The sequence below is a fragment of the Cydia amplana genome, chromosome 3 (genome assembly GCF_948474715.1).
Source record: "Cydia amplana chromosome 3, ilCydAmpl1.1, whole genome shotgun sequence".
NCBI classification, from domain to species: domain Eukaryota; kingdom Metazoa; phylum Arthropoda; class Insecta; order Lepidoptera; family Tortricidae; genus Cydia; species Cydia amplana.
This window is the reverse complement of record NC_086071.1, coordinates 15,029,426-15,047,458: the sequence shown is the minus strand read 5'-3', so window position 1 is coordinate 15,047,458 and position 18,033 is coordinate 15,029,426. Positions and strand designations below refer to the sequence as shown.

The 18,033-nt window shown below is 37.7% G+C and overlaps 3 protein-coding genes and 1 long non-coding RNA gene across 4 annotated transcripts in view; 2 read left to right on the top strand and 2 right to left on the bottom strand.

Annotated features, from left to right (window-relative positions):
- The window catches only part of LOC134662772 (sensory neuron membrane protein 2-like), a 30,490-nt gene extending 16,319 nt beyond the window's left edge, over window positions 1-14,171 (top strand). The window contains exons 6-10 of the mRNA XM_063519065.1: window positions 8,257-8,471; window positions 9,817-9,942; window positions 10,744-10,930; window positions 11,229-11,354; window positions 13,931-14,171. Of these exons, the coding sequence (XP_063375135.1) occupies window positions 8,257-8,471; window positions 9,817-9,942; window positions 10,744-10,930; window positions 11,229-11,354; window positions 13,931-14,158 (882 nt within the window). The 3' untranslated portion in view covers window positions 14,159-14,171. The remainder of the gene's footprint in view (window positions 1-8,256; window positions 8,472-9,816; window positions 9,943-10,743; window positions 10,931-11,228; window positions 11,355-13,930) is intronic.
- On the top strand, window positions 381-1,696 carry LOC134662861 (uncharacterized). Its single transcript, XR_010098093.1, has 2 exons — window positions 381-479; window positions 1,371-1,696. It is a non-coding gene; the product is annotated as an uncharacterized LOC134662861 (long non-coding RNA).
- On the bottom strand, window positions 1,815-4,977 carry LOC134662804 (uncharacterized). The gene is made up of 2 exons (XM_063519109.1): window positions 3,967-4,977; window positions 1,815-3,680 (listed from the first exon to the last, which is right to left on the bottom strand). Exons 1-2 carry the CDS (start codon window positions 4,834-4,836, stop codon window positions 3,669-3,671), a joined length of 882 nt encoding a protein of 293 aa, XP_063375179.1. The 5' UTR covers window positions 4,837-4,977; the 3' UTR covers window positions 1,815-3,668.
- A 335-nt stretch (window positions 14,172-14,506) lies between the features above and the next one.
- Window positions 14,507-18,033, bottom strand: part of LOC134662834 (periodic tryptophan protein 2 homolog) — a 35,468-nt gene continuing 31,941 nt past the window's right edge. The window contains exon 19 of the mRNA XM_063519156.1: window positions 14,507-14,658. Within this exon, the coding sequence (XP_063375226.1) occupies window positions 14,526-14,658 (133 nt within the window). The 3' untranslated portion in view covers window positions 14,507-14,525. The remainder of the gene's footprint in view (window positions 14,659-18,033) is intronic.

Here is an 18,033-nt window from a genome sequence, read left to right as displayed (position 1 = left end):
GGCTCGGGACGGCGTGAGTGCAGCAGGCTTTATTTTATTAATTTAGGATTTAGTCGAGGAGCGAAATAAGACCATCGCCATGTTCAGATCAAAGACAATTTTTTATTTTTTGTACATGCATAGATAGCACAACGGCCATAGACAATACAACATTACATGCCCCTTTTTTAGTAAACGCAAAAATACATTTGACTCCTGTCACTTGAGTGACACCTGACACCTGTCACATGGATGACATCTGTCACTTGAATGTACTAACTAAATTACATCAATTTTATTATATGACTATGAAATTGAAATACATAATTATGGCATTAACTTCGGTGAAACCTCGTCAAGAATAAGAATAATTATTAATACATTATGTTGTCAAATTATTCAATAAACTTATAAATCTAATTTGTTTGTTTTCTTTAACAATCTGCCTCTCGAGCTATAGCGAGGTTCCTCCTCCTGAACATTGTATGTTTGCATGCATGGTAAGTCTACATTGTTTACATTATCATTACTATTATTAAATCTAGACATTGTACATATAGGGTCAATACTTATACTAGAATTTGGACTTGACATAATTTCCTGAGAATTACTGGATATAAAGCTTTCATTGTTATCACTTGAATTTGAACCTTGACTTACATTTAAATTATTTATTGGACCAGACTGACATGACTCTTGACTTTGCACTAGATAATCAGGTATGTAATAGTATATACAGCTATCTCTTCTTTCACAATCTTGACACATATTATTCTGACCAGAACCCTGATTATGAAAGACTGACTGTGACTGATCATTTTTACTTGTAATTGTTTGACTCGACTGGCTTGACTGAGGCGTTGACAGATTCAGACTATGACTGTTTGACTGACTGACATTGTTAGACTTAGACACAACATTATCACTAGATCTAGACACTGACTTTGACAGACATGACTTAAACAACTTAATATGTTGAGTATTTCTCCTATATACCGTTCCTTCTGAACTTTTGACTAAATAAGATCTAGGAAAATTAGTTTTTGACACAATTATCCCTTTTGTCCATGACAAATCATTAGGATTTTTCTTGAAAAAGACTGAATCATTCTCCTGAAATTCCTGTGAAGGAATAGCATTTCTATTGTAATACGCCTCTCTTTTTGAAATTATTTCTGACTTATTTTTAGAATGGTCTGCGAATGTAATGACTTTAGGCTTTAGACTGTCTACATGTGTAGGTAACCTAGTTCTTAGCTTTCTAGACATGAGTAATTCTGACGGCGACTTTAAATTACCTCTAGGTGTTGTCCTATACTGTAACAAACCTAGGTGAAAATCAGTACCTGAGTCTTGACATTTCCTTAATATGTTTTTTACTATTTTTACAGATACTTCGGCTAAACCATTCGACCTTGGGAAGTGAGGACTAGACATTATGTGTTCTATATCCCAATCACTAAGAAATTTCTGGAATTCCTGACTATTATACGGCGGACCTCCATCGCTGACTAGTTGCAATGGGATTCCATGCCGGGAAAACATTGACTTTAAATGTTGAATGACAGTTTGACTTCTATGATCTGTGTTTAACTGTGCAATTTCTATGTAATTTGAATAGTAGTCTACTACCAATAGATATTTTTTACTATTGTAGTCAAATAAATCTGTTGCCAACTTTTGCCATGGTAGGCAAGGCTGGTCATGTGACAATAAAGTTTCTTTTGTTTTATTTTGACTAAATATCATACAAGTTTCACACTGCCTAACTTTCATTTCTATGTCATGATATATGTTAGGCCAAAAAACTAAACCTCTAGCTAAGTTTTTTGTTTTTTCAACCCCCATATGACCTTCATGTAAAATATTTAATATTTCTGAACGCATTGATTTTGGAATGATTACAGACTGATTTTTGAATAGAATATCATCAATAGCATGAATTTCATCACGAATATTCCAGTAAGGTAATGTTATTGGGTCACATTGAGTTTTACTATTTGGCCATCCATTTACATAATATTCCTGCAATTTTAACAAGGTTACATCTGACTTTGTATGATCTTTAATCTTTTGTAATTTACTTGGAGAAATAGCCAAATTAGATGTTAGTAACTTTACCTGACAGACAATGTTACTTTCTAATTCCTTAGCATCAAATTTATCTATTTTTTTGTTTGATGAAATTGGTGCTCTTGACAAAGTGTCAGAGACATACATTTCTGTACCTTTTGTGTATGAAACTCTTAAGTCATAAGCTTGTAGTGTAATCATCATTCTCTGTAGACGAGCCGGTACATCTGACAGAGGTTTCTTAAATAGAGTGACTAATGGTTGATGATCTGTCTCTACCTGTATGGTTTTACCATATATATACTGATGAAACTTTTTACATCCGAAAAGAATAGCATACAATTCACGTTCAATTTGAGCATAGTTTTGCTGTGTGCTTGTGAGAGACTTTGATGAATAAGCAATTGGATTTTTTCCATGAAAAATAACTGCACCTACTGCATCCTTAGATGAGTCTACAGACATTCTAATTGGCTTGTTTACACCATAGTGCACTAGCACTGGAGATTGACTAATAAGACTTTTTAATTTAATGAATTCTTTTTCATGGTTATCCGTCCATTGCCAAATGTTTTGTTTTTTAAGTAAACTTCTAAGCAAATTAGTTTCATTAGCTAAGTTCGGTATGTATGAGCCTAAATAATTGACCATTCCTAAAAAGCGTTGTAAGTCTTTAATGTTCTCTGGTCTTGGCATCTCAACTATTGCTTCTATTTTAGATTTATCTGCTGAAATACCATTCCTATTGAAGACATGACCTACATATGTGACTTCAGACTTGTCAAACATACATTTTGACTTGTTAAACTTTAAATTGACTTCACGAGCTTTCTTAAGAACATTTTCTAACCTTTCATTGTGTTCTTTTTGATTTGAGCCAAATACTAAAATATCATCGACAAAAATAAGTACTCCAGGTAAGTCTCCGAATAAGTCTGACATTACTTTATGAAATATTTCACCACTAGAGTTTATACCATATGGAAGTCTAAGAAATTTGTATCTACCAAACTGTGTGTTGAAAGTACACAATCGACTGCTCTCTTCATCTAATTGGATCATCCAATAGCCTGAGTTTGCATCTAATTTTGAAAATACTGATGCACCTGCTACCTTAGAACGCAAATCATCTAATGTAGGGTAAGGAAAATGAGGTCTTTGAATAGCCTTATTTAGTGGTCTAGGATCTAGACATATGCGTAATTGACCATTTGACTTTTCTATAGGAACAATAGCATTCACCCAGTCTGTAGGGGTGGTAACTTTTTCTATGACCTGTAATTCTTCCATTCTATCTAACTCAGTCTTAAGTTTTGGGTGTAAAGCATATGGAATTCTACGGACCGGACAAATCTTAGGTGGAACACTTGTGTCAACATGTAAATGAGCCTTGTGAGGCAGACAGCCTAAGCCCTCAAAAGTGTCGGAATAAGTCTCTAAAAGTGATTTTACTGACCTGTCACTTGTCACCTCGTAGAGCCTTTTGACAAAACCTAATTCTTCAGATTTATCAGCACTCAGTATAGTCGAGCATTCACAATCTAGAACTATAAATTCGATGTCAGCCTGTCTTCCATTCTCAAAAGTCCCAGACAGCATCACGGTACCTAGATTATTTATATGTTGTCCTGAAAAAGAGAATATTTTATCATTTGATCTCTGAATAGGTATTTTACAGTTACTTTCCTTTTCCAGCTTTTTTAAGGTGTTTATTGACATGACAGTTGGATCAGCGCCTGTGTCCAATTTACATATTAAATCATAATTGTTACATTTGAATTTGACTTTCCATTTGCTTCGATTTGAATTTGAATTATTATAAATTGATTCGATTACAAAATTATATGCATGACTAGAGGAATTACTTTGACTTTGGTCTGTGTCTGAACTTACATGACTAGAGACAGCACTTACTTTTTTATTTTTTAAGAAACAGTACTGTGCGAAGTGATTAGGCTTCTTGCAGTGAGCACAGGTCTTGCCTTGCGCTGGACACTTGTGACGGTGAACTTGCCCGCATCGCTGGCATGTCCCGCTGTTTCTTGACTGACTGGCTTCCCTTGAATACGACGTAGTGCTGCGTCCCTGGCTTGAATGGCGATTGTACCTCGATTTTGACGGTGTTCTTGACGACGAGTTCCTAAATTTTGGTCTTGAAGTGTGTTTCGTAATAGCTTCTACTTGGTTGCTTGATTCTTGACGTTCGGACAGTTTCTTGGATCTTTTATTCGACAGTTCTATGGTTTTCGCTATGTTAACAGCTTCGCTGACGTCTTGCAGCTCTTGATTCTGTAGCAATTTTTCTTTAATTATTTCGTTTTTCAACCCTATGATGAACATGTCCTTTACGAGTGAGTCTTTCAGAGTTCCGAAGTCACACGTGGCAGCTAAATTGTTGAGCGATGTTACGTACTGATCGAGTGTTTCTTCATTTTGATAACGAGTGAAAAAATTGTATCTCTCTACAGTGGTGTTTTTGCACGCATTGAACTTGCTGTCGAATTTCTTTAATAAATTTTCTATAGTTTCGTCGGCGAGGTTAACATTGAACGAATTGAATATTTCAAGGCCTTCATCGCCTATGGCATTCAATAGGATCGCGATCTTTTTTCTTTCTGGGAGTTTGTCTAAATCGTTTGCGTCACTAAATATTTCGAACCTTTGCTTCCATTTCCTCCATACTTCCGAATTTGCACATTCACTTTTTCCTCCGCCATTTTGCAGATTCAGTACGAGCGGTTTTAGGTTGTTGGCGAGAATTACGTTTTTTGTCGTTTCCGTCATCTTCTTCTTTTAATTTCTTCTTCCAGTTTATTCTGACACCATGTATTGATGGAGGCTCGGGACGGCGTGAGTGCAGCAGGCTTTATTTTATTAATTTAGGATTTAGTCGAGGAGCGAAATAAGACCATCGCCATGTTCAGATCAAAGACAATTTTTTATTTTTTGTACATGCATAGATAGCACAACGGCCATAGACAATACAACATTACAGGTACTAAGCTAATATTAGGACATTGAACCCCAAGAGGATAGTATAAATGCGAACGGTTGTTTGTTTCGGATGTTTGTTCCCCCATCACAAAGGAAAGGAACGTCTAATGAAGTGATCTTGATGAAGCTTTTGTCCCACAAATTATAACTAATCGGAATAATGGAACTTGTCTGGTAGTTGCGAAAATAGACTCAATTATTATGGTGGTAAGGGTGATTTTCGGATTTACTTGACATTCTGAAGTACTCCGAATTACCAGAAAACGCCTTAGGTAGTTATTACATATAAGAATATTGTAGATGTTGGTAATAGATTTTAAATAATCAATAATACCTAGGTATAGCCGGTCAAACAAGTCAGTAGAAAAGGCGCGGCAAATTTTCTATGGGACGATTACCTTTCGCGCCTACATTTTTTAAATTTGCCGCTTTTTTCTAAAATGGCCTGACTGACTATATATCGTTGTCTAAGTACCCACAACACAAGCCTTATTGAGTTTACTCTGGGCCTTAATAAACTAGTGTAATAAATATTATACGAGTTATACGACATATTAATTTTATTTATTATCTTTTAGCGACAGACAGCTACTTAGTACCACAGAATAACTAATAGTACTACTTAGTCAGTGAACACATATAAACCATGGAAGTATTCTGTCCGCTCAATTATGACCCAACGTAAAGTATTCGATTGTAGGCGGTGCTTACAGACTGTTCGATTGGCAACTTCAGTGCGGCCGAGATGACAGTCAGTGACGGATGGCTAAATTGGTTTATAAAAACTACGTTTTTTTGTAATTAGAAATGTCTTCATGTGTCGTGAAGTGGTGCAGAAGTTGTTTTAGTTCATATCAAGGACAGTGGAATCACTTTTCACTTGTAGTAAACAGATAACTTCACAGTAAAATTTGGAATAAACATGACGACATTTTTTCAATACTACCGTGCTAAGCTAAAACGTAACAACTGCATACGACATTTATAACAACATACGACTTTTTAAATTGCGAGGATAATAGGGATGGTTTTATGCCAAATGAAGTAGACTATTTTATTAACTTATGATTGGTTTAGGTATTTTCTATATACAGTAGAATCCGCTTATAATGACATTGAAGGGAAGTAACAAACATGTCATACTAAGCGGATGTCATATAAAGCATAGTTGATAAACTTTTTATTTTATTTTTTCCAAATTAATCTCAAACTATTTTGTGAGAGATGAGTTTTATTAACCTTATACCAATTATCAACTTTCACCGAGAGTAAAAACTAAAACAATTTAAACGCCGCAGACGTCCTCGCAGGGAAAGATGTGGGGCCGGCCACGAAAACCAGCGAATTTGTCAGTATAACCGGACATAATTCCATAAAAATAGTATTTATAGGTCGAAGTTATCTTATCCGACTTTGTCACAAAGAATTTCATATGAAAACCAAACTTCGCACAGTAATTGCGTCATAGTAGGCGGTTGGTCAGTATAAGCGGAGTCAAAATAAACGGATTCCACTGTAATTATAAATGTAGTAATAAATTCCTTCTTACATATTTGTATTTTCCTTTTTATTTCATGAGATGGAGCTATAAAAAAAACTACCTAGTTATTTCAAATTAATAATCAAATTTGGTATTGTCATTTTACATTACTTTCCATTCAGATTCCCACAAGATCCTATTCGCAGAGAACTATGGAAAAAAGCTGTCCAATTAGAGAGACATGAAATTGAGTGGATGCCTGGCAAGATATATAATGTTCTATTCATGAGATAACCCGTGAGATAATCATACCCGGTCTCCTATATGTAGATACATTTTTTTCTATCACGCTTTCATTGAATTAATTTAACAAATACACACATTATCTCAAAATATTGATCATTTTAATCAAATGCCTGTTCAAATGTTTTTGACCCGATTCGTGCCCTTAGGTCGCATGGTCCGATTGACTAGTCCGATCAATCGGAATACGAATATTTTTTTTTCCTGTTGGCTCGATTGATCGGACTATAAGAACTTCATAAATCCTGTCAGTCCTACTATCGGAGTAATGGGATTTTAATAGTTCGTCTAGTTCGATCGATCGAACCACGAGGTTGTTGTAATAAAAAAACACAAAAACCATAACCTACCGGTCGGACAAACAGGAAAAATAAAAATTGTGTGATCGGATTAAGAGGATTTTTCAAGCTCTCGTGGCTCGATCGATCGAACTAGACGAACTTTTAAAATCCCATTACTCCGATAGTAGGACTGACAGGATTTGAAAAGTTCTTATAGTCCGATCAATCGAGCCAACAGGAAAAAAAAATATTCGTATTCCGATTGATCGGACTAGTCAATCGGACCATGCGACCTAAGGGGATTCGTGTACCTACCCATGTAAATTTTGCAGGCTGTATAGCCTGTCCGATTTCTAAGATCAAGTTCGCCATACATTTACTATGGCGTACTTGATCTTAGAAAAACGGACAGACTATACCAGTACGGCTACCATCAGTTTGGCACTGACAAACGCCGTCGAGAAAGTAATTTACTTTCTATACATCTCGCTCGTACTCGCATATTAGTGCAAACGAGATGTATAGAAAGTAAATTACGTTCTCGATAGCGTAAATGTCAGTTTTGACACTGTCAGTGACTCATGGTACGGGCTCTGAACGTGACTTCGCACTGCCATACAGATTGATAATAAAATATACAAAATACTTATTATAGCGGAGTACATTTTATACCTACAACAATGAATATTTAATTATGTTGAGTTAGTCTGTCATTTAATTTCATAACAAAATTTTAACTAGTTATCTTTTAATCTGCATTAAATTATTATACGTGAATTATTTGACTGGTTCTTCAATGTATGGCATAAACCTATTCCTGTCCAAGTCATATTCTAATCAAATATGAACCGACAACTCTCAACGGCCAGTACGTACAGCAAGAAGGTTATTAGCGGATTAATGTCGCTGATTGGTAGTTATTGACATTATATGCATTTCATCTACACTTAGCTGTGTACGTTAGTGTAATAGAGACAGGCTCTGTAAACGTATCGTCTTATTTAAATGTAGGCGTAATTGTGTATGTGTGCTAATTTGGCCCGAGAATTTGAACGGTAATGTTCCCAAAGGCGGTTTCCAGTTATATGCTTTCACTGTACTTAGTACATCAGTAGTATCAATTAACATATTCACTTTCATCTTCAGATGAATCTTACAGAAACCGGCCCATACAAGATGGTGCGTGGTACGAAAGACGTCCAGGAGCTTGGGCACATCGTTTCTTACAAAGGCAAGACAGCGATGAAGAACTGGCGGGACCCGTACTGTAACCAGCTGAACGGATCTGACGCCTCCGTCTTTCCACCGGTTGAGGACTCGCCTCCTACACGGCTGTACACCTTTGAACCCGAAGTATGCAGGTAAATTCACACATTCAGTGCCGACAACCCGACTATCGGGTATTTTATGATTTCGTTCCCAGGCCGAACGAGCCGATAGTCGGGATCATGCTAGGTACTACACCAAGATTTTTTTGTGGCCTGGCGCGGATGTCTTGTTTGGCTGGGTGACAATTAATGTGTTAAATATTGGACAATCTTACATAAATCGGCTGGACTAAGACACAGTAAGCTCAAAAGGGCTTAGTGAGCAAAATCGAGTTTTGCTGACTGTTTTTAAGCATTAAGGCACTCTTGTTCGAGCCGATGAGGTGATAAAATATCGCATCTCATTGGCCTTATCGTCTATTGCAGATGAGTTATAGTGTAAGAACACCAGAGAGACACCTTTTTAGGGTTCCGTACCCAAAGGGTAAAAACGGGACCCTATTACTAAGACTCCGCTGTCCGTCCGTCCGTCCGTCTGTCACCAGGCTGTATCTCACGAACCGTGATAGCTAGACAGTTGAAATTTTCACAGATGATGTATTTCTGTTGCCGCTATAACAACAAATACTAAAAACAGAATAAAATAGAGATTTAAGTGGGGCTCCCATACAACAAACGTGATTTTTGACCGAAGTTAAGCAACGTCGGGCGGGGTCAGTACTTGGATGGGTGACCGTTTTTTTGCTTGTTATGCTCTATTTTTTGTTGATGGTGCGGAACCCTCCGTGCGCGAGTCCGACTCGCACTTGGCCGGTTTTTTTTAATGGCTGAAAAGACTGATGCGAGACCGACATGACAATCGCTTGCGCTTCGCCATCGAATGAATTTGTGTCTCTCTATCACTCTTCCATATTAGTGTGACAGTGACAGTTGCGTTTCGTTCGCTACGGAACGTTAGCGATTGGCATGTTGTCTACGGGGCATGGTCTGCTGATAAAATAACCTACCTATATATTATAATGTCGCCACGTGCACAAAGTATTTGTACGCGATTATGTTGAGGAGCCACACTAAAATCTGGAGCGGCGTGCGGTGTGAGGACCGCCTTATAATTCTTACTAGCGACCCGCCCCGGCTTCGCACGGGTTAACAAATTATACAAAAACCTTCCTTTTGAATCACTCTAAAAAATCCGCATTAAAATCCGTTGCGTAGTTTTAAAGATCTAAGCATACATACAGACAGACAGACAGACAGCGGTAAGCGACTGTTTTATACTATGTAGTGATAATTACAAACCGTACGAGAAGAAGCTTGTTCAGAAACCTTGATTGACAATTTATTTTCCTTTAACTAGGTACGAATCTCTTATTAACCGACTTCCAAATCTAAAAGGAGGAGGTTATCAATTCGGTTGTATGTTTTTTTTTATTTTCAGATCTCTGTACGCCAATCTAGTCGGCCCAGCCACCATTTTCGACATGAAGGCCATCTACTACGAAATAGCTGAAGAAGCACTGGCAGCTAAAACTGCGAACCGGGATAACAAGTGCTTCTGTCGAAAGTATGTACAGTCAGCAGCAGAAGTTGCTAAGCGGACGAGGTGTTCAAAATGATCTTGATGCGACTTTATTGATAAGATATTAAGAGCGTGTCAAGGTAATTTTGAACAACTCGCCCACCCGCTTAGAAACTTCTGCTGCTGACTGTACCTATACGTATTTGATTACATAATATTTTCATGAAGTACAATAATGTATCATGACTATCATGAGTATCATGACAATTAAAATTCATAATGCATTATTTTCTTCGTAAGTGCATCATGATGAAGCATTTAGAAAGATTAAGGTGACACATATTCACAATCGGTTTTCTGTGCACATATTAAGCGTTACATATCTCACTTTAATATGGTACGAGCCGTCAACTTAGTTGCATCCTACACCATCGTCTAGGTACTACAAACAAGCAGCAGCCTTATGTTCACCCCTAAAACTATCGATTTCCCGAAGTTACGAGTACCTACAGGGCGTACATTACATAAGCCTATAACCTAGAGAGTAGAGAGAGAGAGAGAGAGAGAGAGTGAAGTCCTAGGGATTTCATTCTTAAAATAAGGCGTAAACTAGTAATCATTCATGTTCTACTTCTACAACATACTTTAGTTTGATTTGATATTTGCGGCTATGTAGGTACTTTATAATTGCTGATGTATTTTTTTTTGCTTGTAAGTATGTAAATTCCATGTTGACGTGTAAAACTGCCCTTGTGGCCTAATATTTACTGAATAAATGTTGATGTTGATGATGTTTGATGTTCATCCAAGTTTAGTATAACACAGTATTCAAGTGTCATATTATAGGAACTGGAGCGCCAACCACGACGGGTGCCTGCTGATGGGCGTGCTGAACCTAGAGCCTTGTCAGGGCGCGCCGGCGCTGGCGACGTTGCCACACTTCTACCTCGCCTCCGAAGAACTACTGGAGTATTTCGCCGGAGGCATCAGTCCAGATAGAGAGAAACACAACACTTACGTGTACCTTGACCCGGTGAGAACCCTTTTGCTAGACATTTAACCCAGCAAGCGACGTTGCCGTTCTTCTACCTCGGCTCCGAAGAGCTGCTGAAGTACCTCGCCGTAGGCATCAGTAGGTACTAGGTACAAACAAGGAAAAGCGCAACTCTCATGCACTGCGTTCGAGCGCCAAACTAACTCGGCAGTTATGAGTGCCTTTCACCCCTGGTCACCTTGGTTAACAATCTACCATTTCCTTATCTATGACTGACGATAGTTTTGATATGCATGGAAACACGTGCAATTAACAAATATTTCCGTTTTGCTTCCAGATAACCGGGGTCGTGTTGAAAGGCGTCAGACGTTTGCAGTTCAATATCGAGCTCAGACAGATTAAGGATATCCCACAGCTGGAAAACGTGCGGACGGGCGTGTTCCCATTGCTCTGGATCGACGAGGTATGCTCATGTTTATAATCCTTTTTTTTACGAGAGGAAATGCATTACGCATACCACCCGGCGCGTGGACGGGCCGGGATGGTTATGTGGGACTCCTGTTGTGGTGTGGGCTAATGAGACCCCAGGTTTAGCCACTAAAACCCCTCTGTTGCCGCCTCGCTGCTATACGGCGAGGTCCCAGGAACGCCGAAGTACTCTTCCGCAACCTCGCCAGATGTTTATAATCCCTACTAAGCGAACTCTGCAATGTATGACTTGGCTTTGATGAAAATGTATTACTTCATTAACGAGGCGGCGAATAGATTAAAGGAACAAAGTCTTAGGGCCACTTGCACCATTCACTAACCCGGGGTTAACCGGTTAAACCTGGAGTTACCATGGTTACCAGTACAATTTGACACTGGGTTAGCGGTTTAACCGGGATGGTGCAAGTGGCGCTTAGAGTATCATTATAAACGTCATCATTTTCATAGAAAGTTGATAATTAGGATGGCCTTTCCACACTTTATCATTGCAAATGCCATACAGAGTAGCTTGGTCTGATCAACTTAAGTCAAAATCAAAATAATACATAGTTTTGCAAATTCACTATGAATACGCTTTTAAAATAGGTTGGCAACGAATGTTCAAAAAAAGGTGTAGAGGGAAATGTTTGGACAAGTTAGGGGGTGAACATACCGTTCCCGGCCATAGCCCTTGAGCTGGCGGGGAAGATGGGGGTTTGAAGGTCCCATTTTTCGGTTTTTCGTTTCGTCATTGTTTCCAAGATATAAGTGAAAAACCGAAAATTGGGACCTTCTTACCCCCCGGCTCAAAGGCTACGGCCAGGGACTTTTGATATGTCCACCTCCTGACGAGTCCAAACAAAGTTACGGAGTCAAAAATTGTGTTCCAAGCATTTACCTCTATACCTTCTTATTGCTTGGCCTAAGAGTCAAAAAAGTATAAAATAAATGAGAATGGGCAATTTGTCCCATGGATGTATACTGTTGAGACATATTATCTCATTTGAAAGGGCTTAGTAATAGCATTATTTTATTGTATGACACCAACTTTAGATAACGTGCAGGGACTGAGCTATTTAAAAAAAAAAAAATGAAACATATAAACTGTTTTTTTACAATATACTTGTTGTTAGGTATTTTATATGAAAGAATATGAGAAATGCTACACTTCTGTATACCAACACCTACGTTTAAGTACGTACAGGGCTAGAATTAATTGATAAAACATAATTATTATGCTTGAAAATAAATAATAGTCCAACTAAGACTTCCTAAGAACTTTCATTGATCGGTTCGGAGTAGGTGGGCGTTTTTTTTTTGTCCCCTACACTTTTTTTTTCAAATTTGGGATTATTTATGTTATTTCTACTCAGAATCACGAGCTCTTTCTATCCTAATAGGGGAAAAAAAGTGTACCAAAATTTCCATACATTTTTCGATCTTTCCATTACGCGACCGCCATACAAAGTCTAAAAAATGGTGACGGAATGGAAATAAAAACCTTGGGACACTTTTTTTCTCCTATTAGGATAGAAAGAGCTCGTGATTCTGAGTAGAAATAACATAAAAAATCCCAAATTTGAAAAAAAAGTGTAGGGGACAACAAAAAAAAACGCCCAGGTAGGTATTTGCAAAAAAAATATCTTAATAGGTAAACAACAAATGTTACACACGTACATTTTACAAAGGGATACCTTTTCGCAAAAATACACTATTTTCATTGCCCATAGCATCCTACAAAAGATACCAATCATGGCAATATTGTGACGGACCTGAACAATGCGCTTGGCAGGTTTCATTAGATCATATTTATTTTCATGGTTCAGCGCCTTCTCATTTACGGAAAAAATGGCTGAACAACAATATTATAGGGGAAAAAGCTGTTGTTTGACGAAAGATTCCAAAATTGAATTGCTCGTGATTAGATAGCTGCTTCGAAAAGTGGAATCTTTTCGGAATCTAGGCACAAAACCGGCCAAGTGCGAGTCGGACTCGCGTTCCAAGGGTTTCGTACATTAAGTCCGACTCAGGCTTGACTGCACATTTCTAATAGGTTTTCCTGACATCTATACTAAAGTAAAGAACTGTTTGTGTATTTTTTCATTTTTTTAGACCCAGTAGTTTCGAAGATAAAGGGGGGTGGGGGACAGACAGACAGACGCACGAGTGATCCTATAAGGGTTCCGTTTTTTTTGCCTTTTTGAAGTAGGTACGGAACCCTAAAAGCACCAAACCGAATACAGAACCTCCTTCTATGAAATTGAAGTCAGTTAAAAAAGAACAAGGAGGAATGTTAATGGCGCTTTCCCTAGTACTCCTATTAAAAGATCCATAAGACCATCCAGGCGGCCTAGCCAAGGAGACAATCGCTTGCGGATAGCCATCGAATTGATTTGTCTCAATATCACTCTTCCAATGCTTCCATGTTAGTGTGACAGTGACATTTGCGTTTCGTTTGCTGCGGAGCGTTAACGATTGACATGTTATCTACGGGGCTGTTTAGATTAAATTATAAATTAGCTATTACCCTGTCATCTTTTCTTATACTTCGCTTACTTTGTTTCTTTTCAGGGCGCAGAATTGCCGCCAGAAATCCAGCAGGAACTGAAGCAGTCCCACACCTTGCTGGGATACGTGGAGATGGCGCGCTGGATCCTGCTGTCCATAGCCATATTAGTATTTCTAGGGAGTCTGTTCAAACTGGCAAAAAGCGGGGCTCTCCCGATGTGCGGGCAAAATACAAATTCTGGCAGTTTCGTGCTGTCCGCTACTGGTAATGGTAATAATAAATTGCACTGAGTTTGTGGTCGAAGTTGGTTTTATTTTCTCAATTACCTTTGCTACCATCATGGTCGAATAAAACAAGAATACCGGGAAAGTCGATACGATATTTTGAACGATTAACCCGTTTTATCTACAAATCTATCTTACATAGTGTTTGGTTTTCCCCGTCTGTCCCATGGAAATCTTATACCTACTCATGTAGGTCATCAGGTAGGTCTGGCAGGTATCATGTGTCTCATGTGTCTCATGACAAGGTAGCAACTAACAACGTAAAACGACAGCTTCGTAAAATGACAGTCAATATTGCGGGTTTTGACGATTGACTTGCTTTTCACAGCAATTATATAAATAAAACATTATTGATCTTATAAAAATTTATGATTTAATCAGAATCAGAGAGCGACCCGCGGCCACTGGAGTTATCTTCGTTATCTATTTCCATTTGAGCCTCCTGTTTAGCCGTCATCTCGCCCACGGTTTTTATGCAGCGTATTGTGTATTTGTTGAAATCACATCTGGAACAAAAGAGGTTAAGTTGAACGGTCAATTATTTAAAGAGGCACACTGATTACCAGTTTGGACTATGAAATTAAATGAAAGGCAACTAGTGGCCCATACATAGATACCTTAAAACTAGCATAAATATTAAAAATATAATTAAACACTAAAAATCACATTATGATTGCGATGCAATACGCAACCCCGCGGTGTCAGGGAGCCGGCCGCGGAACCGCCGAAACTTGACACCCTACTACTACTATATCAGCCTGTCAGTTGTTCGGAGCTGTCAGCCTGTCACCTTTTGCGTTTAACTGACAGGCTGATCGTCCGGCGAACTGGTAATCTGTGGGCCCCTTAAGGGCCGATTTTTATTTTGTTGTCGTGTTTTCTTTATCGTCAAATTCGATAAAATTTGGTAAATTGATAGTTTCCTATTCTGTACTGTACAAAATAATCAATAATAATACAAAATAAATAATAAATATCTACCTACATACATTTTTTTCAGGACAAGTTGTGACTCTGTATTTATTCCGTCCAGAACGAACCAGCCAAATTTTATCGAAATATAACGAAAAAAAAATCGGCCAAAAGTATGTCGGGCCATGCCCAAAGTCCCGGGCCATGCCCAGGACCATCCCGTATCCGTATCTCAAAAGCGGCTTAATCGATAAGGTTCGCTATAGTTTTCCTTGAAAGTCTTTACTAATATTCACGATTTATTTTTTATTTTTTGGACCCATGGATCGCATCTTTCATAGTGATTATAAGTATCCGAAAATATTATGTTTATCAAAAAATGATTTTATGAAGATCCTTATTCGTTTTGAAACACCTATCCAACGACACCCCCAAGTCCCCAAACGGAATTCCAAATCCGGATTCGTCACGACGCGATGTTTTCCTTCGCTTTTCGATTTTGTCAATCCATGGTCACATACATTTCGTAAACTGAAAACGTAGATTGTGTAAACTGTTAATTAATAGTAGGTAATCAAACCACGAATGAATATGATAGAACTATCCTTTTTATCCATTATGTACCTGCTGATTTTTACGTCCAAAATTTACCTACGTACACATGTATGTATAATCGACACCTACCTACACGAACTGTAGTGTAGTTCTTTGTATTTATCATATACTTATATAACCACAAGTCACGCAAATCGGCCAGTTAAGTCATTGGTTACTGCCTCAGCCTTGAACACATACTGATAGCGTGTCCGATCAATCAAACGATAGCAGTACCTACATCTTGATAGTGAACGATATGAGATACTGTGTCTGTCATCTCTGTGGCTGATAATTGGTATAATGTAATGATCATTTTCAATATACCTGAAGAAATATATAAAAATAGCCTCGAAAATAAAAATAAATGTAAAAACGCGTTCAGGAAATATTACATAACGGATGGGAATGTGTGATGACAGGTGTTACCTGATAACAGTGATAACTGTTTACCTACCTTATTTGTTCCTTTTGTGTCTAGTATATATATAAGTACCATACAAACACTCAACATGCAGTTTGAGCGTAGTGATGCATTTGCACCACGCATAAACTTTCATAAGTTTCTGTGGCGCATCTTAGTTCTAAGTTCTTTGTATTATGTTTTTGTGATGTGTAAATAAATTAAAAAAAACCCTACATTGTTAATTGAAAGTACTCTCAAGAAATACGCAATAGGGTATTTGACTGTATTTAATAGTTATTTGTACAACAAGAGATCAAAGTTTGATATTTCTTCGAGTGCTTATTTTGAGTCCCGTGCAAGCGAAAGATTCTATAATAGATTCACGAGCGTAGCGAGTGAATCTAATTTAGAATCTTGAGCGTAGTAAGGGACTCAAAAGCGCACGAGATGTAAATAACTTTGATCTCGTGTAGTACACAACATTTTTCACCTCAGCAGTGAGAACATATTAGAGAACCCGAAAAATGTATTCCTTCTTCATCACTTACCTCTATTCACTCATGTTTTCTTAAGATATACCAACAATTAAATTTTCACCTCAGCAGCTCGAACAAGGGTACATTGCTACTAAAAAACAGTGAGCAAAATCGCATTTTGCTCACTGAGTGAGCAAAATCGCATTTTGCTCATTTTGTCTCACTCAGTGAGCAAAATGCGATTTTGCTCACTGTTTTTAAGTAGCAAAGTACCCTTGTTCGAGCTGCTGAGGTGAAAAATAAATTATTTGACACCATGCATGAAATAAAGCAACAGAAGATGAATAGAGAAACGTAGAGAGCAGTTATTTTTAGAGACAGTTTCTATTTTTAAACCCGTATAAAACTATAAACGGTAGGTAATTTGATCGTGACGTCACATGCTAGTGTTTCATATAAATTCCATAGTAGCAAAATCGTTTTGACAGTTCGAAAAAAGAAACTGATTTGACTAGTAGTCAAATACCCTATTTACAAGTAATATCCACTTATTATAACAGATTCATACGTGTCAAAAATGTCAACATTCCTATTTTTCAGATCCACAACCTATTTATCACGTATTTTAAAAGTTGCCTCGAAAACAAAGGGAATACCAGCAATAGAATAGTTTGACGGCTAGAATCATGGAACCGATGCCATCAACACCTTACCCACGTAATGGGATAATCTAGGATAGACACGTTGGACGGTTTGGAACATAAATCTAGTGCCGACCTATATTTTACGAGCCATAAACTTTAACACCTTCGATTACACGCGTGAGCGGGGATCGGAAATTCTTGAGTTGCTTACAGTTCGGTAGGGAAGTAACGATTTCGATAAAGATAACCACATAAATATATATATAAAACAATAAAATTTGAACAAAACTGTATATATAACTCATTTTTGACTATTTTGCCAGTTATCATGTTTTGGAAGTTACCGACGATATGCTGATAATATGCCGTTTGGAAGTATCCAAATTTGAGAAACTTCTACATGAAATATTTTCGGACTTTCGGACACCTCTCATATTAATTGTATGGTAATCGAAATTTCCAAAATGAAAGTTTCCTTTGTTTCCGGTAAAATACTTTTTTCTCCTGACCGAAACCTTTACAAACTTTTTAAAAACTTTCCGCACATTGTATTTGCGGTGACTTATTTTTCGATGGTGATTTTTAATAAAAAGAGTCGGTGTGTCGTGTTTTGCCCGACATGAATTAGTATTATCTAACTTGGCTCTTCTTCAAACCATCTTTATTGACGTAGATAATTATTCAGAGGGGGTTCCCGCAAAATTGATGTTTTTATTTTGGATTTTTACAAGTTTGTACAATAAAGGGCAAATGAAATGGAAATAATCACATGGAAACTAGACTATAGATGGTCAAGCAAATCTTGTCAGTAAAAAAGGCGCGAAATTCAAATTTGCCGCCTTTTTCTAC